The sequence below is a fragment of the Cryptosporidium muris genome, genomic scaffold (assembly GCF_000006515.1).
Source record: "Cryptosporidium muris RN66 scf_1106632373431 genomic scaffold, whole genome shotgun sequence".
NCBI classification, from domain to species: domain Eukaryota; phylum Apicomplexa; class Conoidasida; order Eucoccidiorida; family Cryptosporidiidae; genus Cryptosporidium; species Cryptosporidium muris.
Window position 1 is genome coordinate 530298 of NW_002196573.1, and position 27179 is coordinate 557476.

Consider the following 27179-nt stretch of genomic DNA (forward strand, 5'->3'; position numbering starts at 1 on the left):
GTAAAGTAGTTTTGAATTATTTTATATTTAATTAATTCCATGTAATATTGTAGTTTAATTTAGAAATCTGGAAAGCTTGGTAAAATCTCATTCTTTATAGCCTTTATTCCTCCAGCAATGTAATATATTTTGTAAATACTATGAATCTCAAGCTTCTTAAAACATTGTTGAAGTATACTTGTAACAAAATAAGATCTCACACCATTCCAACAAATAATTATATTAGTAAATCCCTGTTCCTCTATACTAAGAATAGAATTTATGTAACTCTTCAAAGCGTCCTTATTATCATCTTCATAATCAGTAATCTTCGCTGTTTTACTATCAACTTGAATTCCATACTTTGAAAGTTTAAGTACAAATTCCTCTTCTGGAATATTCTTCGAATTTCTCAAATGAGCCATTTCAAATATATTACTAGGTCTAACATCTATAATATTTAGTTTCTTATTTCTTCTATTTCCTAAAAGAGATCTTGTTTGTTCAATATTAAGTATATATTGGTTATCTATAAATGGAAAATAAAAATTATTCACTATATCCATTCCTTGATAAATCTTGTAATCATTACAATCCTTTATAAAAAATGGAATACTATCTTTACCACATGTCTTACAATTAATATCACTTCCTTTTAAAGTTGCTATTCTTGTCATCTGACTAGTGTTTAAAGCATCATATATAAGCATCTTACCTGAAAGTGTATCTAAATCAATTTCCATAGTTTCACTATTTATATTTCTCCCCATATTTAAAGCAAGTTTTATAACTTCTACACTCTGTATACAACCAATAACTCCAACAACACTACCTAGTACTCCAAAAGATTCTGCACCACCTGGGGTACCATCTATTCCACCATTATCATCTCTAGGAGCTATACAACGATAGCAAGGCCCATTTTTATAATTATATACTGTTACATGGCCTTGCCATCTTAAAGCAGCTCCAGAGACAATTGGTTTCTCAAAGTATACAGCTGCATCATTAATAAGATATCTACTCCTGCAATTATCAGTTGCATCTATTATGATATCATATAGAGGAAATAATTCCATAGCTAATTCAATAGATAAAGTATTTGGATATACCAAAACACGACAATTCGGGTTTATAGATGCACAAGATTCCCTTGCACTATAACCTTTATTCATCCCTTTACGAGTACAAGTATGTATAACTTGACGGTGTAAATTACTAATAGAAACTGTGTCTGAATCAATTACACCAATTACACCAATACCTGCAGCACTCAGATACAAAGCTAAAGGACTTCCTAAACCCCCTACACCAACTATCAAAACTTTTGTATTATTTAATATATTTTGACCTTGAACTCCTACTTGTTTCAGGGCAATCTGTCTAGAGTAACGAATAGTGTTCTCTTCAGAAATTAAAGGAGTCTCTATAACATCAATAACATCTCTATACGTAGACATATTATTATCACATTTCCACAATAAAAATATACAAGTAGACAACAGACCTATAATAAATGATGTAATAACTAGTCCAAAAGTACGCAAGTCAATTTCTAAATACATAGTCATATTTATTATATATAATTATTATATTATTCAATTACAATAGTAATATCCTAGTAGTTCTTCTTTATATTTTATTAAAATTATAATCCCAGTTATTAAAGATAATTTCTTAGTAGTATATCTTTACTGCCTTATTATAATAAATCCCCAAAAATATACGAAGAAAAAAAAAATCACAAGTTCTAACCTTTAATTAGCCTCCAATTAGTAATATAAAATCCCTTTTATTAATATTAAATATTGAAATTAGAAGTTATCATATACTTTCCAAGTTTAAAGGTATGACCTTATAAATCTACCAAAAATAGTAAAAAAAGACGGTCTATTAAAAATACCAAGCGGGTTACCTCTTTTAAGGTATTTATATATATTCTCATACCATTCTCTATTAAGATTTTCTTGTATTTCTTTATTGCCATTTGTCAATAAAAGGAAAGAACATTCTAAATCACGACTCTCACCCCTATGATTATAATTAGAACTACCTAAATAATTGGCAAATATTCTCCTTCCATAATATTTTGTGAAATCATCAGTTTCGTCATCTTCATTTCTTATACTATTTGAAATGAGCTCTTTTCTATATTTATAAAAATAAATCCCTTTTGCATGAAAGGTCCATTCATCTCTTTCATATTCTCCGAATTCAACTTGTCTTTGTTTATGATTTGAATTGTAAATAATGTCTTTTATGAATTCTGAATTAATACTGGAATATAATGGTATAACTAATGTCTTTATATAGTCCAAAATATTTAAATAAATTGGTTCTTTTAATTGTGAAAAAGTACTTGATTTACTCCCTGAAGTAACTATTACTAAGGGATTACTGTTAAATTTCATTAAATTAGTCCAATATGTTGACATATTACAATATGGAGTACATATATATAATCCTATATCTTTAATACATGAATTTATTAAATATTTGACTAAATTTTTTTCTGAGTTAATATTCATATATCCTGCCTGTAAAAGAATCCCAAATATAACCTTATCTTTATACTTTTTAATGAAATCTTCATCATGTTGTTTTTCAAAACTATAAATTAGATCTTTCAACCAATTAACATCTTTGTTTAATTTTAGCATATCCTCTCTCATTATATATATATCTTCTTTTTTTGGAAATTGAAGTTTATTATTAGGCTTTAATGTATAAGAATATTCTTGAACTATATCTGAAATTTTACTCAAATAATCACATATTTCAGGAACATCACGTAGTAATATATAACGATCCTGACGTTTTGTTAAGTACTCTTCACTTAGGTTAGCTCCTGTTAATAGTATGTTGTTATCAGCAATATAAAATTTCATATGATATACACCTAGTACTTCTTTTAATAACTTAAGTTTTTCTATAGAACTAAAATATTTAATAATATTATCCCCAATCTTATTGTATATATTGTTTTTTTTATAAGCCATTCTATTTAATTCATGATTATATTTATTAAATATTGGTAATTGAAATAGATAAACTTTAAAGTTATTTGGAAACTTTCTAAGCATATTTTCAAATAAAATTAGCATGTCTTCTTTATTTCTTTGCATTCTATTGAAATCTACAATAATATTTACATGTAAATTATTTACTTTATCATTATTTATAATATATTTTCTATTATTTGTTAAGGTTTGGTCAATTAAGTTAATAATCTATACAATTTTCATAAATAAAAATAACAATAATATTGAATTCAATAATATATAACAAGTATAAAGTGAATAATTTGATTTTTTTTAAAACTTACCTCTTGTTCTAAAGCTCCATTTCCAATGTATAATGAGGAAATTATAATTCGATTCTTAGCTTCAGATAATATAGACCTTATATTCAAATAAAAATCTTTTGGGGATTCTAACAAATGTATTTTCTCTATATCTACTTTAAACAAGCCACCAACATTATCTCTATAGTCTAAATCTTGTATCATTTTTTAAAAATTATTCTATATTGCAATAATTAATATATATAGCGCTAAATTAATGTACAATAGATCACTTATATAATTAATAGAGACTCTTAAGTTCATAAATAGAAATTCCTAGTATTATTTAGATTAATTTATAGAAAAGATTATGATAAAATATTTCAGTATATATAATAAGATAATATAAAAATATTCATCTACTTATAAAATATATAATTTATATATATACCTTTATATATTTAATAGAGAGGAATAATTTCACTTAATAAAATACAAAATAATACTAAAATAAGTTTAGTAATATTATTAGTAAAAGATCTGAGTTGCAATATCTTTATATAATGAAGTTAAAATTATGGAATTTATGATTAGTGAATAATAGAAGGGCAATTCCAGTAGACAAAAGAATGAGGCCTAAAATATGATCATTGCAACACATTACAAAAGCTAATATATATAATATTGGCGGTATAGTAATGCATGTGGGGAGATTATTGAATAATATATTTAGAATTTTGACATAAAAGTAGCTGAATAGCTAATCCATAAAAAATATTGTAAATAATTTTGAATGGGGTTTAGTCGTAAGGATAGGGGTAGAACTGGAATTGATCCTCATAAATCTGATGAGGATGCAGAACGTACTGGTAGAGATATTTCAAGTATATTAATGACAGAGGAGACAAGTAACTATAGCGAAGCTGAAGAAGTTCCAATAGATGAGATTGCATATGAAGAAGAGATAAATGAATCAGAAGAGGAGGTAGGAGAAGATTTATATGCAGATAACTTTCTAGATGATTACCAACCAGATCCTGAATTGGATAGATATGACCCAGATATACTTGATGATACTAATTATGAAGATGATCCAGAAGCAAGGAGAAGAGCTGAGATAGCCTTAGATAGACGTGATATGGCTGAAAGGGGTGAATTAATGACTGGTACAGAACATCGTTTTGGAATTACATCATATTTAGTAGATGAAGAACTTGGAGATACAAGCAAAGATATTGAAAAACGTAGGAAGAGGAGAGAAATGTTTAGAGCAATGGCAGATGAAGCAATGAGAGGCACTGGTTCTTTTGATATAAATGAATTAATACAAGAATTACCTCTAGCAGAACAATCTGAATGGAGTGAGCATATTGAGAATTTAATATGTAGATTATTTAAGATTTTTATTCAAGAATTTAAATTATCTGCATGGCATAAAGCAACTCCAAATGATGAGAATATTAAGTTAATGGAAAAGAATAAGTTTTTATTTGATGAATTATATTATATGAAGAAGATAGAAGAAATGGTACAAGAGGAGAAGACTAGTCTACATATTGATGTACGTCATATTTTCACTTTTTGTTATAAATTATGGGATTATCTAAATATATATCCGACACCAATTATTGAATGTTTTGATAGATGTATTTTGGAAATTATATCATCTTTATTTCCAAATTTATATAATAATAAGACAATAACGACTAGACTAATTGGGTTAGATTATATTGACGAATTACGTGATTTACGTGTTGAATGGCTTAATCAATTAATACGTGTATCCGGAATAATAACAAGACGTACCAATGTATTAACCAAATATAAAACAGTTTACATGGAATGTGTCAAATGTGGATGTGATACACTAGGGCCATATGAAGATTTTGGAACAAATAATAGTAGCTTTGGTAATGGTGAGAATAGTAGTTTAAGAAGTGTAGGAAAATGTACAGATTGCCAAAGTAGAGGACCTTTTATTATTAATAGGGAAAAAACTATTTATGAAAATTACCAGAAATTAGTTATTCAGGAATCACCTGGAAGTGTTCCTGCTGGTCGCATACCTAGATCTAGGGAGATCATTGTTACTGGGGATTTAGTTGATTCTGTATGTCCTGGTGAAGAGGTTATACTAACTGGTATTTATCGTACTTTTAAAGATCGTCAATTAAATATTAAAACTGGATTTCCTATTTTAGGAACACAAATATTTTGCAATAATATTGAGAAAAAACATGATCCATTGCAACAAGATGAATTGACAGATGAAGATTTTAAAAAAATAAGGGAATTATCTAAGGATCCAGATATAAAAGAGAAGATTATATCCTCAATTGCTCCATCAATTTTTGGACATCATCATATAAAAACAGCTATTGCCTGTTCTCTATTTAGTGGAATTAGGAAACAAGTACCTGGTAAACATCATCATATAAGAGGTGATATCAATATCTTAATAGTTGGGGATCCAGGTTTAGCAAAAAGTCAATTCTTAAAATATGTAGAGAAAAGTTTTGATCGTACGATATATACTTCGGGTAAGGGTGCATCAGCTGTTGGTTTGACAGCATCTGTTAGACGTGATCCAATATCAGGGGAGTGGACTTTGGAAGGTGGTGCTTTAGTACTTGCTGATGAAGGCATATGCTTAATAGATGAATTTGATAAAATGAGTGATAAAGATCGTGTATCAATACATGAAGCAATGGAACAACAGAGTATTTCAATTTCAAAAGCTGGAATAGTAACAACTCTACGTGCTCGTTGTAGTGTTATTGCAGCAGCAAATCCCATATTTGGGAGATATGACTCTTGCTTAACTTTTAAAGATAATGTTGATCTTACTGATCCAATTATTTCAAGATTTGATGTATTAGCAGTTTTAAAGGATGAAGTGCATCCCATGAAGGATGAATTACTTGCAAATTTTGTAGTACAATCACATATGAATAGTCAAGGTATATATAACAATACAACTGATGAATTTAATGTAACAAATTTAGATGATGAATCTCAACAATATCAACATATACAACAAATTGATCAAAAATTACTGTGTAAATATATACGCTATGCTAGGAGATATTGTAAACCACAGATCAGAAACGTTGACAAGGAAAAAATTACAACATTTTATGCAAGGATAAGACAGGAAGCAATACAAACTGGAGGAATTTCAATGACAGTACGTCATATAGAAAGTATTATAAGATTGGCAGAAGCTCAAGCAAAAATGCGTTTAAGCCCTATTGTAACAAACAAAGATATTGATGGTGCTATTGGAATAGTTTTGGAGTCATTTATTCAAAGTCAAAAATATGCAGTAGCACAACGATTATCTAAAACATTTTCAAGATACAAAGCCTTAAGTAGTGGTTTTGTAGATATATTAGAAAATTTACTTTTGCAACTTTTTGCCGATAAAATCAACAAAATACAGCTTAGGCAGTGGTCTGATGATAATTTAGGTATGATGCTTGATGAGGTAGATAATGCCATGGTATATTTAGATGAATTCTTAGTATGTGCAGAGAAAATGAAACTGTCACACAATGTTACTTTTTCATATATAAAATCTTCAGCATTTGGAAAACTATTCCTTGTATCCGATCATGTTGATAACAATGGAAATAATATCAAAGTCATTACAAAAAAACACTATAATGATAAATACTCACAAAGTCAGATATCAATGCAAGGAGATTAAATTTTTGAAAGTGATTAATTTATTGTACAAGTATTATCTTTATCAATCTTCAGATTCTATTTAACACATTTCCTTTTTCTAATATTAAGTTAAATATTTAAAAAGATAAACTTTAAGTTGTTAATCAAACTTAATAAGTATCCCATATATATAGGTATAAAGTATAATAACTCCTATCACTACTTCTTTAGCTATATTGTCACTATATTCTGGCTAAAAAAGTAATCAAGTATATATTAGAAATACTAAGTACACTAAATACTATTAATAAAAACTAAAGTAAAATGTAAAGAGAATTAAACTTTAAAATCATTTTATAGGCTCTAAACCCCAATATATTAAATCACCTAAAAGATCTGTTTTTTTGTAAAAAGTCCATATTTAGTGTATATGAAATATTAAGGAATTCTGAAATTGGATAACTATTGAGGTAGTATTCACTATTATTTAGTCTATAAAATCGAAAGTAATGTTAGATAGTATTATACTTTAAAAGTACTGGACTTTTTGAGATGGGGATCTAAATAAAGTGGTACACGTATTGGAGTCTAGAAATACCTAAAAATACCCAATTTACTTCTTTTTTTTTTGTTGAATCTATACGTTGATAAATTATTAAATTTTATACTATAAAGTTCTTATCTTTCCTTTTTCCTAATTCTATTCTGACTCATTTTTGAGCCCTTGTGGATGCATGCATCTATTATGGAAATATACATGTTTAGAAAATACCTCGGATATTGGCAGAATTATAAATTCTAAACAAAAATATTGAATAATCTACACTTTTCATCTATAATATATCTTTTATAAAGATATAGCAGTTTATGAAATAAAGATTACAATAGACACATTAATCTAAATTTATTAAGATTATTTTCCCGCTGTAAATTAAGAACTTAAGCATAAAAGCAAGTATTGGCAATTGAGTTTCAGAGGGAATAAAGAAGATAATACCTAACTATATAAAATACGAAGTATAAACATCTATAAAATTTGCCAAAGTTTAGGAAGCAGGTTAACTTTTGTTTTATAACTATCATAGCTTATAAACCACTTAATATCAGAAATCTATATACTGCTAATTAGTAACAATGGCATCTCTAATAGACCATAGAGGACGGCCATTATATGACTTACCACACAAAATGGCAAGTATAACTATATTAAGTAAGAACTCCTATGATCTAAACTTGAAAGGTTTTTTTAACCTTTTTATCCTCATACTGGTATTTAGCAATATGGGAGTTGTTTTAGAGAATGCCATGAGCTATGGATGTAAAGTAAAAATTCCAACTGGAATCACAGATTTAGTTCAGAATTGGCCAATATTGTGGTGCCTATGCCAAATGATTGTACTATTGACACTTTCATATTTGATAGAAAGATATATATTAATTATTGTGGTACTATCAACTAATGAAGAACCGAATAAAAAGGAAAGGAAGGAAAATAAACTATCTAAAATAATAGGAGTAGAGAATTTGCTGCAATTATTTTCGTTTTTGGCTACTTTAATATCAATTCCACTTATATGCATGAATATGTTAATGATATTGTACTTACCTTATAAGACTGTAAAATTTTATAACCCAGATCCTTTGTCATCTGTTGTCCTTCTATGCTTTTCTTTCGTATGGTTTTTCAAGACATTATCATTTCATCATGTATGCCATGATGCACGTCGCTGTATACTAGAGAATGAAGATTTTCATGAAATTTGTGGTACACTTCCAGAGGCAGAAATAGCCAGTAAATATCCAAAATGTTTATCTATAAAATATTATTTTTGGTATATATTAATACCAACAATGTGTTTCCAATTTTGGTATCCACGTACAAGTGGTATTAAATGGCTAGAAGTAATTAAGCATACAATTGGACTACTTGGTTGCCTACTGTTAATGAAGATAATTGTTGAACAATATGTTGTTGTTACTGCTCATTATACCTTTACTTTGAAAGAGTTACAAAAGATGAATATACACCAATTTATAGTGCATATGACAACTCGGATAATGAAATTATCAATACCATCACTTTATGTTTGGTTACTTGGGTTTGTTGCTTTATTTCACCATTACTTAAATATTCTTGGTGAAATAACTTGTTTTGCTGATCGAGCTTTTTATTTAGATTGGTGGAATGCTGGTAGTTTTGGTGAATATTGGAGGAAATGGAACTTACCTGTCCACTTTTTTTTGACAAGACATATATTTAAACCAATTAGAAAGGCAGGTGTGAATAGTGCTGCTGCCAATTTACTAGTATTTACATTATCCGCTCTTATTCACGAATACCTTGTAGTCATTCCCTTAAATATTGGATGGACTGGATGGGTAGTTTTAGCTTTTGTCTTACAAGTACCATTGTCATTATGGACACAAACAAGTGCAATTCAGAGCAGAGAAACTCTTGGAAATGTAGTATTTTGGATTTGTTTCTGTTTCTGTGGTCAACCGATAGCTGTATTATTATATTACTATTTATGGGCTCTTTCTAAGGGTGAAATAGATCAAATAGACCTACATAAAATTGAAGGTATACCACAAATACCACTGGATAATATATCAGAATATATTTCTAACTTAACAAATGTTTAGGTTTTGTTACAATGATTATAAGTATGTATTATTGAAGTATCATCAAGTTAGCTAACAAATTAGAATATTAATATCTGAAAATTCACCATTGATCTAACAATATTATTGCTGCTTTGATATCTTCCAACAATACCTATATATCCAGTATATATTGTCTTTTACTTTTTAAAAAGTCAATATGATATAAATTCATTGCATAATTAGAATAAACTTTCGAATTCTTTGGAAATATACCTATATTACCCATATATATGGTCTATTAGGTACTAACCTTTACATTTTTCTATATTATCTTAATTTTGCACATAGTTTTTGTTTTTAATTCAAATAATGTAGGACCCCGGTAGAATACTGGGCGCAGTATTTCTTTTTTGAAGAATTGGAATTTTAATAAATGTTTAATTAATTAATTTACAACTTTGTCTAAGGTTATCTCACTAGTTATTAATGGAAATATATGTATCTCTATATTATTTAATATATGATTTTGTAGGTTGGTATATTTCTAGATATGATAAGAATGATATAGGGAACTGTACTAAATACTATATAGAAATATGGAATAGAATAACTGAAGTAATGAAAGGCAAGAATAGATCAGAATACACTGAAATTCAATCTTCTTTAAATATTAGAGTTGTTGAGAATATATTTTCTTGCATTGGTGCACTAGTAGGATATAGTACAAGTGATGAAACTTTGAAATCTATTATTATAAGAACGGAATTGATGCTACTTGGGACACTATTACCTAGCCATTATATAAGAAAAATCGAGGAAGAATTTAATGTAGATATAAGCAAATGTGATATATCTGATTTATACATACATTTAAGTATAATTGATGAAGTATGCAATATCTCAAAGAAGAAGTTTCCTTATATGTTGCGTAACCCTTTAAATGGAAAACATGAACCTGTTAAACTCAAGAATGAAGAATTCAAAGACAGATTATATATGGAAAGTTATAGTTTGGCAATTATTGACTTAATAATGTTGATACTAAAAAGTTATAGTGAAAGCATAAAGGAAACAAGTACAAGTACAATTTGCTGTAACGAAAATTTGAAGCTAAGCTTATACTCTCTTCCACTCATAAATATGACTAGAGCTCCAGATTTATCTAATAGCCAGACTCATATTAAAGTTATAGAAACATTTAACAGCTTTAAGATAAAAGATAGAGAAGATATATTTTGGAAGTGCCTATTATTTTGCAAAATTTATGAAATTATTTCTTCATTACTGGAAACTACAGACAGTAATATAAAGTACCAGACTTTTTTATTAGCTCAAAAATTTATAGAGGAAATATCAGATGTCAATAAAGTAGTTTTAAATAAACACAATTCTCTATTATTTTTGATTTTACAGAGTGAATGGGATACTCTACTTCAATCTCAATTTCCTCACTCTCTAGAGAATAACATATCATTTTTTCAGTCATATTCAAGATTTTTTACCCTAATTCAACTAATTTTTTTACGTGAGATATCTCAAATTAAGGATTATGGAAATCAATTAACTAGTTTATTACATTATTTTGAGAATCAACTTTATGTGAACTATATTGATATGCTTGTATTCCTACTCAATAGAATTTATGTTATAGTATCTACAATGGAGATTCGACAAATTTCAAGTGAGCAGCAGACACTGGATGAAAGAAGAGTAGATGCTAATTGTGATAAAAGTAGTGCATGGAAAATATTGCAAATATTCTTAAAGGAGCTATATCCATTACTACTACCATTACCAGATAATTCTACACTATGTTTGCTTGTATCGGCATCAACGCAGCTAAATTTTGAGTTATGGTTAAAACTTTGTTTTGCATCATTTAATACTCAAATAACTAATTATCTAAAAGAAGATTTAATTCCAACAAACAATACAATTTACAATGGTTTGCGCATACTATATCAATTAATTTTGATATGTGATATAGATATAGTAGCTCCATTTGTAAGTGATATTATCTACCAATTATGGCTATTATTCATTTATATAGAGCTAGATATGCTATTTTCAAAGCATTCATCCGCAAATCTTTGCAATGATACAGAGACAGCTGCAAACCTTTCAGAAAATTTAAATGAATGTATAAAGCTAGACAACTTTGGAGACAGCAGTGAAACTATAGCTATAATTAAGAAGCTACATGCTGAGGTAGCAAATATGTTAGCTAACAAAGTAGAAGCAAGTATCCTCTATCAAATAATTGAAACAATAAACGAAGTCTCAAAGTCAGCAAAACACACAAACAAACGGGCGTACCATTTGCTTAGTTCATTTCGGATGCTATTTAGAGATGAAAATATAATACTGTGACAGTTCGTGCAGATTTAGTTATAGTTATTAAATAACTATTAATCTAAGCCTTTCAGTTCTCTATGCTCTTGTATAGATCATTTGACCATGAGTCTGTTCACCAACTTGACGTATTATACCTCTTATTTCAAAGTCACGTAAAGCTGCCCTTGCTGCACTAGCATTAACTTTCAGTTGGTTTACAATAACTGCAGGAGTTATCATCTTTAATTTCATTATGTCAACACTTAGACGTTCAAGTGTAGTTTTGTCAAAAAGTACGGCATGGTTTGCCTTGTCTTTTTGCTTACCCTTTGACCACTTCTTACGCTTTGCTCTACCACCAGCTGCTGCTGCTGCTGCAATTTGCTCTTTCGTCTTCTTCTCACCCTTTGGTGGCATCTCTCTTAATTATACACCTGAAGATATATCTAAACAAGATAACAAAATTGAAGAAAGTACTTTTTCTTCGTCAATACAACCAGCTTTTCCAGAAACCCTTTTTTTCATTAGTATACTTAGTTGAGACAAACTAGACGTAAGACGTAATTCCGCTAACAGATATCTACTAAATATCACTAGTTACTTTACCTTAGTAAAATAAAGGTACCACTTATTTTGGATAGTAATTAGTATATGTGATGTAGTGGAGACGGGAAATATATGAATAAATTTTATATATGGTAGCCTTTAAAATAAACTGAATATTATAAACTCTAAATAGGTTATCAATGGCGGTATTAAATGCTAATACTAGCGCGTGAGTATTCTATTAAATTTACTATTTGGTTAGTTTGGATCACAATAACTGACGCGGTATAAATAGTCAAAAAATGGATGTTTGCGTGCATCATTAGGACTAAAGAGAAGATACAAGTAGTCTGCACCACTGGTTTGAATGATCAAATAGGTATCACCGTGTAATGGATAATCTGAAATGTGTCTTTAATTCTAGACAATTATTATTAGATAGTGAAAGTATAAATAGTACAGGTAGAGATCGAATAAAAGCTTCAATAGAGAAAAGTAAAGAACCAGAGTGGAGGTTAGTAGGAAATATGACATCTAAAATATTGGTAAGATATGAGTCAGGTTTAGATACATATGAGAACAATTCAAATATTTTTACACCTTGTTCTCAAGAATGCTTCACATTTGAAACTGCAGAGGAAGAAGACCCAACCATATTTGACCTTAACTCACATGAGCTAAATGGGCTAGTGACGTCCATAAAAAAAAATTTTGAAGAAGATGTTCCATCTAGCCAATGCTTTAGCAAAGATAAGAATAATGTAAGTAATTTTGAAGAAAGTGGAACTTTGAATAAAGACAGATATATGATGACAAGTGTTAGACCAGATTCTAAAGTATGTAACAAGGGAGTAAATAAAGGACAAAGTAGTCAAAATATAAAGTATCCAAGCTGTAAAGGACTCAACACTCAACAAAGAAATAGATTAGATCAGAATAGATCTTCCGATTTAGGAAGTTATACGATGGAAGTTAGTCAACATCAAAATATAACTGATAACTCTACCAACTATAATGTGAATAGTATACAATTTAGTGATGTAATTCCTGGAATAAACAATAAAGACAACCAAAGATGTTGCCGTGATTGCAACTATGAAGGCTATAATAACCAAGTAAATAATATTAAGAACAACTTTAGTAAGGCTGGAAACCAGCCTTCAATTCATGGTGCTCATAACTATCACGAAATACCAGAAATATCCAAAATAGAATATATTACTGAAACAAGTTCATTAACCTCACTTGAAGATAGCAATATGGAAGGTATATATGAAAATAGTTGTGATAAAACTGCGTTATACAGTATATATAATAATGAAGATGTAAACAAAGAAATGACTTGTCAAGCTTGTAAATATTCACATGACTGTTACCAAAGATCTCCAGAAGCCTATAACTACCCAAATCTAGATGCGATGTACGTAGGTTCAAAAGTACAAGTTTCCAGTGATATAAATAATTTAGATTTACATGCAAAGTCTTCAACTTTGGATAATTCAGTTGAAAAATCATATTTTTGTGCTGAAAATGAGCATTATAAAGTTCTTTGTAGAGAATATTGTGATTTAGTGAACTATATGTACTGCAATTATAATTTGATCTCGAAGCCCTGTATCAATAGTAAAGTAAATTCTAATTCAGCATCACCTTTATCTTGTAAAGAAAGGAAATCTCCATTATCTTCAAAAAGAAGTTCAGAATGTCCTCTAAAAGAAGGGAAGTTTCGTAGAGATGGACTTATTCCTGCTTGTAAAGGATCTATCTATATTGATTATATTATAGATATGAAGAGTATTGGCAAGGGAACTTATGGTTCAGTTTGTTGTGGTGTAAACCGTCTTACAGGAGTTGTTAGGGCGATCAAATCTATACCTCTTGCAAAGGTAAAAGCTATGGATAGGTTTATGAAGGAGATTAATATTATGAAGAATCTTGATCATCCTAATATAGTCAAACTCTATGAAACTTACCAAGATCACAAGAATATCTATTTAGTTTTAGAATTTTGTAGTGGGGGTGAATTGTTTGATAGAATAATTCAACAAGGTAATTTTGATGAAGCCTATGCAGCTTATTTAATGCGACAAATACTTTCTGCAATATTTTATTGCCATGAGCATGGAATTGTCCATCGTGACTTAAAACCTGAAAATTTTCTTTTTTTAAATAACCAAAACAATGCTCCATTAAAAATTATAGACTTTGGTTTAGCTACAAAATTTAATAAGAATAATACAACGTTAACTACAAGAGCAGGAACTCCATACTATGTAGCTCCTGAAGTTTTAAGTGGTGAATATGACCAGCAGTGTGATTTGTGGAGTTTAGGTGTTATTTTGTACATATTACTATGCGGTTACCCTCCTTTCTATGGAAGTAGTGATAATATAATTTTACAGAAAGTTAAAACAGGACATTTTATTTTTAAAGATAAAGATTGGAAAGACATCTCTCCTTTAGCTAAAGATTTGATTTGTAAGCTATTAACTTACAATCCAAAGGGGCGTATATGTGCAAGAGATGCTCTAAAACATCCCTGGATCACTCATTTTACAAGAAATAACTATAAAATTCCCCTATACTGTCTTATTAATGAAACCCAACTTGAAGGTAATGAAACTGATAAAGAATGTAACCAAGGATTTTCTAGCTTAAACTCTTATAGAACAGGTACTTGTATTTCTTCAGGGATAAATATCTTATCAAACTTTAGGAATTTTCATCAATACAATCGCTTTAAGAAGGTTGCTTTAACTGTAATTGCACAACAGATGACTGAAAGCCAAATAAGTAACCTCAAAGAAGCATTTTTTGCCCTAGATGCCAATGGAGATGGAACTTTGACCCCTCAGGAGATTATTTTAGGTCTTCAGAAGAGTGGTATCAAAGAGTTACCTTCTGATTTGATTCAAATACTACAAGATATTGATAGTGATGGTAGTGGTTCAATAGACTACACTGAATTTATTGCTGCTACTTTAGATAGTAGGCAATGCTTTCAAGAAGATATATGCTGGGCTGCTTTTAGAGTATTTGACTTGGATGGTAATGGAAAAATTACTGCAAGTGAAATTATGAATGTTATTGGATGTCATCATGTACGACATGCTTTACATTTACAGTCATATATTATGTCAACTATTGAAGATATGATACGAGAAGTAGATGTTAATGGTGATGGGGAAATAGACTTTGAAGAATTCCTTGAAATGTTTAGGAGATGTGAAAAAGTGTAAATATAATATATAGAAGTTGATCATTGTAATTGACTCCAGTAATAAATAATTAGCTTATAAAGGTACAGTTGAATATATTCATATTAATAGTTGGGGAGAAAAATATATATTATTTAGAAATATATAAATGATCCTAGTTGATATTGACTTTCTTTTTTTTTACAATTCTGACTCTTTATTATCATATATTACTATTACGGTATACATTCTAAATTATACCTATATACACTTGTATAAAATTTAATTTAGAAATATAAATTGTAATATTCTAAAACCTTGCTGGAACTTACTGGAAGTAACTTGAATTTGTTTGATACAAAAGTATATTCATATATTTTATAGAATTACAGATCTAATAATTTCGAAGTATACACTTTTACAAACAATAATCATATTTAATTATAAGGTACTGATAGTGGTACCTTGATACTCAACTAGTCTTACAGGATCAATATTATATTGCTGCTAGTATACTTATCATTGGCTATAGAGAATATACTATATATATATTACTGATATTCTTCAAATTATTTTAAATTACTACAAAAATATAACTTAAAAAGTACAAAGGCACTATAATTTAAGAGATCTCCATATACTTGTAAGTCGCATATTTTGGAATTTTCAATATAATCACTTATTTTACTGTAATATCTAAATACTATATCTTGGTAACCTAACAAATTACATCTTCTCAATAACCCCAAACTCTGAAACGTTAATTAATAGTTCTTTTAAAATAAACTCATTACAATATTTCTAGAAAATTACAAGTTTCTATATAATATCTACTTTATTTTAATTATTCAGTGTTACTTTACAATATATTATACTGTCCACTTATTCTGAGGTTCACATATTTGGAAATTTGAAAGTATCTTTTTTTAAGTGAATATATTTAAATAGTTCTGCAAATGTAGCCTCTATATCATACTGCACATATATAGTTTTATATATTATAATCTTATAATTCAATTCTATAAGCTAAAGATTTCAACAAACTAGTTTTTATATTAAATAAGTTATATGATCGAATTATCTACAAATTTGTAAATTGAATAGTTCATAATGTATAATACTGTCTCCAAGAAATCCTTATTCCGGTTAGTTCTAATATATATGTATTTTAATTTTATTACATATACCACTACATAGTAAAGTCATATAATTATTCATTAATTATTTATGATATCACCTCGATATCAGTTAATAACAGTACTCTCGTTCTATATATTAACATTTACGCAAAGTATATCTTGTGTACTATCATAATCTGGATATATAAAACAAATATACCATTCTATATAAAAATTGATAAATTAATTTAATTTTTCAAACATTATCAAGCTCTAGTTGGTTTTTATTATTCGCATAATCTATAAGATGTGTAATTATACTCCACATTACTTGAACTACTTCATTACTTTCGGTAGTTGTACATCTATGCTTAAGAATATCATTAATCAAAGCTTTATCTGTTCTATTCTCTTCATTAAAAGTTTTTTCTATGGGTTTATCAATTTCTCCAAAATATTTATTTCCAGTATCCCAGGATATACTTGAAGTATTTTGTATATCTTCTATGTTATTTAAAGGAAAACTGTGTGTAATCTCTGAATTTGATTCAGTTAAGAATTCATTATTAATTGAATTATACGAATTTACTTGATTTTCAGTTGATATATTAGATAATCTGTTATTTAACCTATAGTCCTCTCTAATAGGGACAGAAATAGGATTAAAATTTAAAATTTTTCCATTAGCAATAGATGTTTTAGGGCCCCCAAGTTCAACAACAGGGATAGAATTCACTTCATTACATTTGTTATGGTATTCAGAAAATTCTTTAGATATACTTTTTGGGGGTAAATGAGCCTCTTTATCTACTTGTGAATAATTCATATGATAATGATCTTTATTTATAAGTAATGGGCATTCCAGTACAAATGTTGACTTATCTATATTTGATATAGTTGAAAACATGCATATACAATTTATTTCAGTATAACCCCACTGTTTTCTCTGCGTATTAATTGTTTTTATAAATCTTATCTTCACATGGGATTTTTTCTCAGTACTTCGTGATATTATACACTTTTCAGCTTCTAACATGAGTAGCAAGTCATAGCCCTCAATATCACTATTACTTAATCCCAATATTTTCAATTTAGAAATATCCACATATTTCAAGGTAAAATTACTATTTTTCTTGTAAAATACTAAATCACCTCTTTTACAAACTAATGAGTGTAAATCTCCTCTCTCTATTTCTTTTGACATACCTTCTCCAACAATCTGTTTAGACACTAGTCTATTTTTCAGTATTTCTTCCTCTATATCATCCCTTGCAATACCAAATACTAAACTATGATATTCTGATGGGAGAGTTAAATAATAGTCAACATTTGAATTCTGAGTATCTAAACAATTAATATATAAAGGGTAGATGACGAGCTCAAGTAAATATAAACAAAATAACTTCAGACAAGATATCATTCCAAGTGATTCTATATCTTAAGACTATTGTTGTTCTTTAAAATTGGGTACTTTTCTTAACTCATTATCTCTGATAACTGCGCTAGGAATAATCTAGGTACCATTCTTATTTACCGCCAAAAAATGCATGGGAATGATGTATTTGAGACGTGTCTCTTGAATATAAAATTATTTGTGATAAACTAACATTAGTACAGGAGTAAAATAATAATATATACCACCTTAATAAAGGTTCTAATATATAATATTAAAGTCTCTTCATTAAATAGATGTAAATCTTTATTTGTAATATTTCGTTTACTATATAATTTGCATCTATAAACTTAAATCAATATATAGATCTTTTCTATTTTATTATCTAAAAATGATCAAGAAATATATTTTCTATAGTAAATTAGTAAAAAAAAGAAAATGCTACAGTATATAATAAGAAAAAATAGTTATTTGTAAAAGGAGTCAGAGTAAACTTATTTTCAGGATTATAGTATTTAAGCTACTTAAACCTATATATCTTGAAAACCAATTTTTCAAAATCTCTTATGTCACTATATCTATTAAATAATAAATTTTAGTATTAAATTAGTATTATTTATTCCTAGTATAAACAAAATAAAACAAATTTTGAAAATTAATAACTCCTTTACTATTATATAATGATATCTACTAGATTTATATTCAAGGGACATATTTTAATAAATAACTTACTGTTTCTATAAGCTATAGTAAAGAATTTCACTAAAAAGATAATTAATCATAATAAGATATCTGTAATTTCAAATATTAATATATATTAAAATTTAGTATAAAAAAATCCAATAAACACTAAATTGTATAACTCTTTTATCTTAATGCACTTTTAACTAGTTTCTAAGATTTTAGTAACTAGAAAATATTATAAATATCGTACTTTAGTTACTTAATATATTAATAGAGTATCTACATCTAAGAAAAATTATTTATAGATAGAAAACTACATAATTAGTTTATTCAAAATTTTTACTTTTAAACTATCATTAAATTTTTGGTTACTTGACTACAATAAGCTAAAAATAATCTTAAACTTTTTCTTTGAGCTAAACTAATTTGGACCCAATAAATAGTGACTAAGCTCAAGTAAATTAAAAAAAAAAATCAAAGTTAATTTTCTTTTTTTTTTTTATAGTCTAATATTTTAGAATATTATCACTTATTTTATTAAAGATCTTGATTTATTCTACTTATAGTTGATTATTTGAATCTTCCTAGGGTATGCTAACACTACCTAAGAATTTTTATCAATAGTATTTGCATTAAAGCTCCATACATTATTAGGAATATTATTAAATATTCTGTAGTGGGAACTAATATGAAAAAAAAATTAAAGAAACTAGATCACTCTTTTTTCATTTCTACTAAAAATATTTAAAATAGTGAACTTTGTTTAGGCAATAGGAATCATAAAATACCAATACAATTAATAAATTAGGTATATGTATTGTAAATTAAATTCTTACCAAGATATTAAAGTATAGCATTATATAGTGAAATTATTTAATAGGAGTATATTAAATTTAATAATATTATTATGACTAATAAACCCTTAAAAATTATACAAGTCACAATCTTAGTCATAATGACTAATAATATAACTTATAGTTATCTTTACTATATTATAATATATATAATTTATTTTGTAGAGATATTTATTAGTTACTTAAGGTATTCTATATAATATTATACAATTTATCACTGTTATAATCAGAATAATGTTTCATACCACTTTGAATATTAAAGAATAGGTTACATTGTACATTTATATTTTGTTCCAGGTTATAACAAGTTTATTACCTACTTCTCTTTAAAAAAAAGATTTAGTTTATAATATATTTACATATTATTAGCTAGACAAATGCAAAATAAGTAAATATATACTTCCCTTATTACTTATTTTATGATTCTATACTTGATCACTCCTGCCTTAATCTTACTGTTTTAAAAGTAACATTACTCTATACTTGTTGTAAAAAGCTCACTTAATGAAGTGAATCTATATATATGTAGGTAATTTTAATAAGAAAAAGTGGTAATATATTAAATATACTGTTAAGAAAGTTACTTTTAGTTCAAGGGTAGCACTTAAATTATAGAGAAAGAAGATTCATCACCAAAAAGTCAGTTAATATCTCACAATATATAATTTAAAACCTAAATATTCCATTGAGACAAGTAATATAGTGTAAATTTGGTTTTAGAATATTTCTAAAATCTAAAATAATAGAAAAGTATTAAATAATATCAAACTTGAGCCATAATCCAAAACTTAAGCGGGAAATATTTAGATCAATACTTTGTTATATTCTATACTAAATAGACAAATAATATAAGAAGATTAAAACAAATAATGGAAGAACTTCCCACAATAAACTGTCAAAATCTTAAGGAAAAAAAGTCTTCTGGGAATACTGTAACTCAGTGTCCAGGTCTAATAATATGCAAGGTATCTGGTAAAGAAGATTTAAGGTTGACATGGGGTTCCCATAGGTTACTTTCAAAAACTATTCAGTTTTTAAATTACTCAATTAGAAAATATCTGGATATATTAGAGGATCAGGAATATAAAATTGAGGTATAAACTCAGCTGAAAAGCAATTACAGTATATGTTTTATCTAATTCTTTTTTTTTACTTAGGTTGCTACAGGGGCTGAAGATGGTACCAAGTGGATCCCTACAACTATTCAACAATTAGTTGAAAATTCAGATATATATATAGTGAGAATTAGTAGAATAGAAGAGACAGATAATGATAAAGTTAATGAAGAATCAATCAAAATACATTCAGTGCTAAACTGTGGAAGACATTGTGCTAATCAGATGCGTTATATACAGCTTATGGAACAAAATAAAAAAATAAATTCACTAACATCAAAAGATACAATAATAAAAGTGGAGGAACTAAAAAAACATTGTACTGCTAATGATTGCTGGGTCTCATATAATGGTAAAGTATACGATATTACAAAGTATTTAGATTATCATCCTGGAGGTAAATATAACTCTTCATTTACTTCATAGAAATATTTATTATCTAAATGTTATTTTTTATAGGTAGAGATATCTTAATTGAATTTGCAGGATCTGATATTACTGAAGCTTTTACAAACTTTCATCAATGGGTAAATTGTGAACAAATTCTCCAACATTCCTTTGTAGGATTTTTAGGTTAGGTACCCTAGTTATTTTAATTGAGTAAAGCTCATTAGGCTAATAAAATATTAATTTATATTTGAAAAAGATTATAATTTAAAATAAGAAGTTAGTTTATATTGTTTTTTTTAATAAAGCTTTGGGATTTTTCTATTTTGGAAACTAGTTTAGTTCAAGAAAGTTAATAAGACTTGTCTTCCCCTCAACTACAATAGAACTTTTTTAGGTTTATTTTTAAAATTAATATCACTTCTTTTTTTTTTAAAGTAATTGACTTTAAATCTTCTACTTTAAAGTTCAAAATGACTTCAAATGTTGATGACTGGGAAGTTTGGAACAGAGATATTCCTTTTTGGAAACATGCAATAGCTGGAAGTGCTGCAGGTGTAGTTGAGCACACATCAATATTCCCCTTAGATACCATAAAGACTATTTTGCAAGCTGATCATTTAAAAAAAAAATCTGCTATTTATGATGCAATAAATTATATTAAACTTAGAGGAATTTCAAGTCTTTTCCGTGGTTTCAAAGCTGCTATAATAGGGAATGTCCCTGCTCATGCTGCTATGTTTTCAACATATGAACTTTGCAGAAGAACACTCTCAACGGAGAATCTAGAAGTTAGTGAGAAAAATTACAAGTATATAAATATATTTGACAAACTTATTGCACCAGCTCTTTGTGGAGGTACTGCAGTATTTGTACATGATAGTATAGTTACTCCTATGGATGTTGTGAAACAGAGATTGCAACTAGGATCCTACAAAGGTATATTTGACTGTATAAAACATATGGTTAAAAACGAAGGTCCTATATCATTGTTCAGATCACTGCCAGTCACCCTATTTATGAACATCCCTCAAAATGGTCTATTCGTTGTATTAAATGAAAATATTAATAAACATTTTAGTCACAGAATATTGAATGATAGGGATCCTACTTTGAAATACTTTATATTTGCAGGAATCAGCGGAGCAATTGCTGGATTTATTACAACCCCACTAGATGTTGTGAAGACGAAGATACAAACACAAGCTTGTCACATTCAAAATGATCTTACAAGAGACATAGCGTATAAGAACATTACAGAGACAATTGAGAAAACATGGTTCTATGAGGGATACCGTGGTTTATATAGGGGCGCTCTTTCTAGAGCTACTCTGATTGCCCCTTCTTATGCTTTATGTTGGGGAACATATAGAGCTGTCAAAAATATCCTCAGTACTTAATAAAGTAGCTTATCAGTCAAGTTTGATACAAAAATAACACTGTAAAATCAGTTGTGATAATTAGTTAGAATTCATACTAATAAATTACAAACTCTGGAGCTAAGGATTCAAGCTGTTCTACTAACTTTTGTGTAGAGCTTATCCAATTATCAATTTTAGTTCCTAATAATTGTAAACGTCCTTTATCTAGTATATGTGGGTGGACCCAGTTAATTTCTACAGTACGAGAGGTTTGATCTATGTATCCATTTATAAGTTTCATATTGATTGCCTTCATTACAAGTAGCTCTATTTCTGTAATACTAACTCTACAATGGTCTGCAATTTCTTCAAATTTTAAAATACGTTCATTTTTATCCTTCTTAAATGCTAAATCCATTAGAGCTAGTGTTGTTGTCTTCTTTATAATACATACTTGAGCTTCTGTTGTACATAGTGGACTATTTTTGACATGATCCTTATGTTTTTCAATTGAGAACTTCAGCATGTCAATATCTCCCTCATGCAAGCTAACAAGAATATCTAAAATCCACGAAAATGACTTGATATTACACAATGTCTGCTCATCAATGTCCATTTGTTGTTGATCTACCTGCTTAACCATATTACTAAAATTCTGAATTAGTGGGTGTAAAATTAGTTCACCTAAATTAAAGATATCATCAGATATAATTGCAGCCACAATAATTTCATAAGCTAAACAAGGTTTATTACGTTGGGAAATTTCATCCAATGGAGTATAAGATAAGTATAGTAAAGCATGTTTGTAGAACATGTTAGGCCTATTAATTGTCTTTTCATAAGCTGCACAGCATCTATGATACATTGCAATTAAACAAGGTTCTGCTCCTCTTAGTTTATCAAGTTTCTCAGCAACAAAATCTAGTAACTCGTTACATTGTAGACTCATATCAGCTCTCTTTGTTAGTTCGAAGGCTTTCAAAATTTTATGATATAAATCTGCTTGTATTTCAAATGGAGGTTCTACATTTTTGTGCTGAGTTAAAATAGTACTATTTACTTCACTATTGTCTTTTTCATAATTAATGTCTTGCTTTAATTTTTCTAAAAATGTAATATTATCATCTATAGGTAGTTCATTATTATCTATTACAAAACCTGCCAAAGTAGCGAACCTAAGGGGGTTGAAGTGCTGTCTTAAAGGTACTATAGCACCAACAAAAAATTCGATTTTATCATACTTTTGGAACTCCAATTGTTCATTAGATAAATATTGGTAACAAAGCTCCATATATTGGTGATATAGTTTTTTTTCTAAGTAATTTCTGAGAGTTGCTACTTGATTAGGGTCATTAGATCTCTTCAGTGACTCCTTCTCCAGTTGATCTAAAGGAGTTATGGTCCTAGCAAATAACTCGTTAACTATAGATGATGTACAATTAATATCCATTGCTTTATCACTTTATATTAAAGTATTAGTCCCTCTCTATTTGTCCTTTATCCCAGGAGTGGTCCTACTCACTTGATAATGTGCCCCCAGCATGAAGTATCACGCGCGAGATTTGGCTAAGTACAGGAAGTTACAAATCTATGTACCAAAGATCAAATCTAAAGTCAGTAGAGACTCAATATTAAGAAATCTGCAAAATATTTGTGTCGAAGTTAGTGAAATATAGAGATACTAAGATTATACGACTGTCTAATTATAGTAGAGTACTTCCTAAAACCTGATGTAGGGACATCAGTACATAATACTGTGTTAATACTAACAATATATTATTACTACAACCATACTCTTATATTTAAGTAATTTATAATAAGAGAAATAGAATACAAAATCTCACAATTCATCAATTCTATACACTTATTATACTACTCCAGAATTCGGCATTTCAGCATTCGGCACTTCAGCGCCACAACAACTTGTCTATATTGTATTAAAGACAATACGTAGATAAGTGTCTTACACATCAATTTCTTATTTCCAGTTAAGGCGTCAAGTTCACTTGTCTTCATTTTACCTGAAGACTGCAACGCTGATTATATTGCTATTGCAGCTATGATGTCTTCAGCATCGGTTGAAGATTTAGATCTTCTGTGACCGACAAAATGAGATAGCTGAGCTGTGTAGATCTTCAATATATTAGGACCACACTATAGAATGGTTACTCCTAAACATTACTACATAATAGGGGGACACTTGGTAATTGGTCACTTAGTCGCGAGGAGACCTAATTATTATAGAATCTGCTTTGTCCCAAAGGTATATTATTATTGGCATTTCCACGTCTATTAGGACCACCTCTTTGATTAACTTTGTAGTGACTGGTACCCAACTTCGTCAGCTCAGGTGGAATATCTTGCTTAGCTTCTCTTAACACACGTACGAGATCATTAGCAAGTCGACATTTATCTGCAGTGAAAAATGACAAGGAGACGCCACTTGCTCCTGCACGACCCGTACGCCCAATACGATGAATATAATCTTCCATCTGATTAGGAAAGTCGTAGTTAACAACAAATGTAATATCTTTCACATCAAGACCCCGTGCTGCCACGTCAGTAGCAATCATTATTGGGGAAGTACCATTCCTAAATTCATTTAATACCCAAGTCCTCTCTTCTTGCTTCTTATCACCATGTATACACAATGCTGGCCAGCCTTCCAAGCGTAGTTCTCTAGTGAGTATATCTGCTCCTTTCTTAGTCTCACAAAATATTAGAACTTTAGAAGTAGGACTATTCATAACTTGATTCAAAAACATTCTTAATCTACCCTTCTTTTGGTATTCATCAACTACATCGATATATTGCTTAATATTATGAGAAGCTTTAAGTGTATCAATGGAACCAACATTAATATGAACAGGTTCCTCACGACATAAGTCACGAGCTAGTTTCTGAACCTCTTTTGGCCATGTTGCACTCCATAATAATGTCTGTCTATCTGGTCTAATTTGAGATACCAGTTTACGTATTTGTGGTTCAAATCCCATGTCAAGCATTCTATCAGCCTCATCTAGTACTAGATAAGTTACCCTTGATAAATTTGTACAACCTTCTTCCAGAAAGTCAATTAGTCTCCCTGGGCAAGCAATACATATTTCAACGCCATTTCGCAAGGAAATTTGTTGTGATCTTTTAGGTACACCACCATATACTGCAGTATTTCTTATTCTCAATATATTCCCAAACCTGTTTGCTTGTTCACGAATTTGCTCAACAAGTTCACGTGTAGGAGCTAATATCAAACAAATGGGACCATCCCCATATCTTAATCTTGGTTGAGCACTAATATGTACCATTGATGGTAATAAAAATCCCAATGTCTTACCTGAACCTGTCTCAGCAATACCAATCATATCTCGTCCAGATAGTGCAACTGGCCAACCTTGTACTTGGATAGCAGTTGGTTCTGTAAATCCAGCTCTATATAATGCATCAATAAGAAAATCTGGAAACGATGACTCATCAAAACTAGTTATTGGTTTCGGTACATTACTACCTGCTATTAGAGTAATTCTTTTACTTTTGCGTATTTCATTTGCTTCATCTTCACTCAACTTTGTGATATTCTGATGCTCAAAATAAAAATTCTTCTCAAAAGGTATCAAGTACTGTGACTTCCAGTCAATTCGTGCCAATCTGTCATCCAATTCATGATGTCGGTATATTGAATTATTCCCAGTGTTCCCATTACTAAATCTACTAGGTAACTCTCTATTATTTATGTTATATTGGTTATTCCCATTACCCTTATTACTACTACCCTTTAATCCACCATAATTCCTTCCTTGTTGGTTATTATAATAAGGAAGCCCTTCATTTGTGGTTGTTGGATAAGGTGCTGAATAATGTCCATTATTAACAACTCCTGCCTGTACAGATGCTACTGAACTAGACCAATTACTATGTCGCATCTTTTTTTCGACCAAGTTATCCAACAATTCAGAACCAACCTGAGTATTTTTGCTTCAAATGAATAAAGGTACTATTGTGGTTTCCACAAGTTTCTTTACAATATACAATTGTAAAGTAATAAGATACTACCACTTACTCCACTCAACAGTTACCTAATAGAAGAGTACCGCATTTTTGGTAAATCACGTCTCGATAATGGAGACAAGGGGAACCTCTGAATTTGGCGTGTTTAAAAATAAATGATATCCTCAGTATTTATAGTCAAATATCAATTCAATTAATCACTTCTTACCCTAAATTTCAGTACTGAAGTCTCAGACTTCTAAGGGTTTGTACTTAAGTTGCAGATCAATAACTTACAATATTTATGATTAGCTTTTACTGGCCCAATCTAGTGAGGATCCATAAGTAATCATCATTCATCTATGCTCACATTTGGTTCTCTAATAGCAAATTACATTAAGCCTATTAGGACCTTGATCAATTAGATATTGAATGCAGCGTTTGCATATGTGGAATTTGAGTTGCATGTAAATGCCAGCCAAGCTGAAAATGATCCTTGCCGGTATCTTCCTCATCAATTGTATAGATTGCATGGAATATTTCTTTTTGAGTAAATTGCTTATAAAGAATATTTATAAGCAAATTCTCACTACACAAAACTTGTTTCTACTTAGGTGAAAGAGATTACATTAAGAGTATAGTACAGAAACGTTATTTACAGTAATAATATA

The 27179-nt window shown here is 29.0% G+C and overlaps 12 protein-coding genes across 12 annotated transcripts, besides 19 other annotated features; 6 read left to right on the forward strand and 6 right to left on the reverse strand.

Moving 5' to 3' along the window:
- Positions 1–37: part of a sequence feature (AT_rich) that runs on past the window's edge.
- Positions 38–59: 22 nt separating this feature from the next.
- Positions 60–1544, reverse strand: CMU_009250 (MoeZ/MoeB domain-containing protein; the record flags this gene model as incomplete). The annotated part of the gene is made up of 1 exon (XM_002140746.1): positions 60–1544. The coding sequence occupies one exon, from the start codon at positions 1542–1544 to the stop codon at positions 60–62; it is 1485 nt and encodes a 494-aa protein (XP_002140782.1).
- A 4-nt stretch (positions 1545–1548) lies between these two features.
- Positions 1549–1578: a sequence feature (AT_rich).
- Positions 1579–1610: 32 nt separating this feature from the next.
- Positions 1611–1634: a sequence feature (AT_rich).
- Positions 1635–1780: 146 nt separating this feature from the next.
- CMU_009260 (CDP-diacylglycerol--glycerol-3-phosphate 3-phosphatidyltransferase, putative) lies at positions 1781–3487 on the reverse strand (the record flags this gene model as incomplete). Its single annotated transcript, XM_002140747.1, has 3 exons — positions 1781–1833; positions 1883–3209; positions 3305–3487. 3 exons carry the CDS (start codon positions 3485–3487, stop codon positions 1781–1783), a joined length of 1563 nt encoding a protein of 520 aa, XP_002140783.1.
- Positions 2918–2938: a sequence feature (AT_rich).
- Positions 3120–3180: a sequence feature (AT_rich).
- Positions 3223–3264: a sequence feature (AT_rich).
- Positions 3486–3528: a sequence feature (AT_rich).
- A 74-nt stretch (positions 3529–3602) lies between these two features.
- Positions 3603–3729: a sequence feature (AT_rich).
- A 326-nt stretch (positions 3730–4055) lies between these two features.
- Positions 4056–6971, forward strand: CMU_009270 (DNA replication licencing factor MCM2, putative; the record flags this gene model as incomplete). The annotated part of the gene is made up of 1 exon (XM_002140748.1): positions 4056–6971. The coding sequence occupies one exon, from the start codon at positions 4056–4058 to the stop codon at positions 6969–6971; it is 2916 nt and encodes a 971-aa protein (XP_002140784.1).
- Positions 6972–8065: 1094 nt separating this feature from the next.
- On the forward strand, positions 8066–9574 carry CMU_009280 (MBOAT family protein; the record flags this gene model as incomplete). Its single annotated transcript, XM_002140749.1, has 1 exon — positions 8066–9574. The coding sequence occupies one exon, from the start codon at positions 8066–8068 to the stop codon at positions 9572–9574; it is 1509 nt and encodes a 502-aa protein (XP_002140785.1).
- A 383-nt stretch (positions 9575–9957) lies between these two features.
- Positions 9958–9988: a sequence feature (AT_rich).
- A 33-nt stretch (positions 9989–10021) lies between these two features.
- CMU_009290 (uncharacterized protein) lies at positions 10022–11905 on the forward strand (the record flags this gene model as incomplete). The annotated part of the gene is made up of 1 exon (XM_002140750.1): positions 10022–11905. One exon carries the CDS (start codon positions 10022–10024, stop codon positions 11903–11905), a length of 1884 nt encoding a protein of 627 aa, XP_002140786.1.
- Positions 11906–11965: 60 nt separating this feature from the next.
- CMU_009300 (40S ribosomal protein S25, putative) lies at positions 11966–12286 on the reverse strand (the record flags this gene model as incomplete). Its single annotated transcript, XM_002140751.1, has 1 exon — positions 11966–12286. The coding sequence occupies one exon, from the start codon at positions 12284–12286 to the stop codon at positions 11966–11968; it is 321 nt and encodes a 106-aa protein (XP_002140787.1).
- Positions 12287–12942: 656 nt separating this feature from the next.
- CMU_009310 (calcium-dependent protein kinase, putative) lies at positions 12943–15654 on the forward strand (the record flags this gene model as incomplete). The annotated part of the gene is made up of 1 exon (XM_002140752.1): positions 12943–15654. The coding sequence occupies one exon, from the start codon at positions 12943–12945 to the stop codon at positions 15652–15654; it is 2712 nt and encodes a 903-aa protein (XP_002140788.1).
- A 98-nt stretch (positions 15655–15752) lies between these two features.
- Positions 15753–15783: a sequence feature (AT_rich).
- A 103-nt stretch (positions 15784–15886) lies between these two features.
- Positions 15887–15922: a sequence feature (AT_rich).
- A 1033-nt stretch (positions 15923–16955) lies between these two features.
- Positions 16956–16987: a sequence feature (AT_rich).
- On the reverse strand, positions 16987–18150 carry CMU_009320 (uncharacterized protein; the record flags this gene model as incomplete). Its single annotated transcript, XM_002140753.1, has 1 exon — positions 16987–18150. The coding sequence occupies one exon, from the start codon at positions 18148–18150 to the stop codon at positions 16987–16989; it is 1164 nt and encodes a 387-aa protein (XP_002140789.1).
- A 552-nt stretch (positions 18151–18702) lies between these two features.
- Positions 18703–18744: a sequence feature (AT_rich).
- A 181-nt stretch (positions 18745–18925) lies between these two features.
- Positions 18926–18962: a sequence feature (AT_rich).
- Positions 18963–19264: 302 nt separating this feature from the next.
- Positions 19265–19349: a sequence feature (AT_rich).
- A 341-nt stretch (positions 19350–19690) lies between these two features.
- Positions 19691–19716: a sequence feature (AT_rich).
- A 79-nt stretch (positions 19717–19795) lies between these two features.
- Positions 19796–19822: a sequence feature (AT_rich).
- Positions 19823–19986: 164 nt separating this feature from the next.
- Positions 19987–20029: a sequence feature (AT_rich).
- A 501-nt stretch (positions 20030–20530) lies between these two features.
- On the forward strand, positions 20531–21354 carry CMU_009330 (cytochrome b5-like heme/steroid binding domain-containing protein; the record flags this gene model as incomplete). Its single annotated transcript, XM_002140754.1, has 3 exons — positions 20531–20755; positions 20819–21173; positions 21236–21354. The coding sequence occupies 3 exons, from the start codon at positions 20531–20533 to the stop codon at positions 21352–21354; spliced, it is 699 nt and encodes a 232-aa protein (XP_002140790.1).
- A 38-nt stretch (positions 21355–21392) lies between these two features.
- Positions 21393–21470: a sequence feature (AT_rich).
- Positions 21471–21636: 166 nt separating this feature from the next.
- CMU_009340 (carrier protein, putative) lies at positions 21637–22563 on the forward strand (the record flags this gene model as incomplete). The annotated part of the gene is made up of 1 exon (XM_002140755.1): positions 21637–22563. One exon carries the CDS (start codon positions 21637–21639, stop codon positions 22561–22563), a length of 927 nt encoding a protein of 308 aa, XP_002140791.1.
- A 76-nt stretch (positions 22564–22639) lies between these two features.
- Positions 22640–23974, reverse strand: CMU_009350 (PCI domain-containing protein; the record flags this gene model as incomplete). Its single annotated transcript, XM_002140756.1, has 1 exon — positions 22640–23974. One exon carries the CDS (start codon positions 23972–23974, stop codon positions 22640–22642), a length of 1335 nt encoding a protein of 444 aa, XP_002140792.1.
- A 781-nt stretch (positions 23975–24755) lies between these two features.
- CMU_009360 (DEAD/DEAH box helicase family protein) lies at positions 24756–26444 on the reverse strand (the record flags this gene model as incomplete). The annotated part of the gene is made up of 1 exon (XM_002140757.1): positions 24756–26444. The coding sequence occupies one exon, from the start codon at positions 26442–26444 to the stop codon at positions 24756–24758; it is 1689 nt and encodes a 562-aa protein (XP_002140793.1).
- Between the last annotated feature and the right edge of the window lie 735 nt (positions 26445–27179).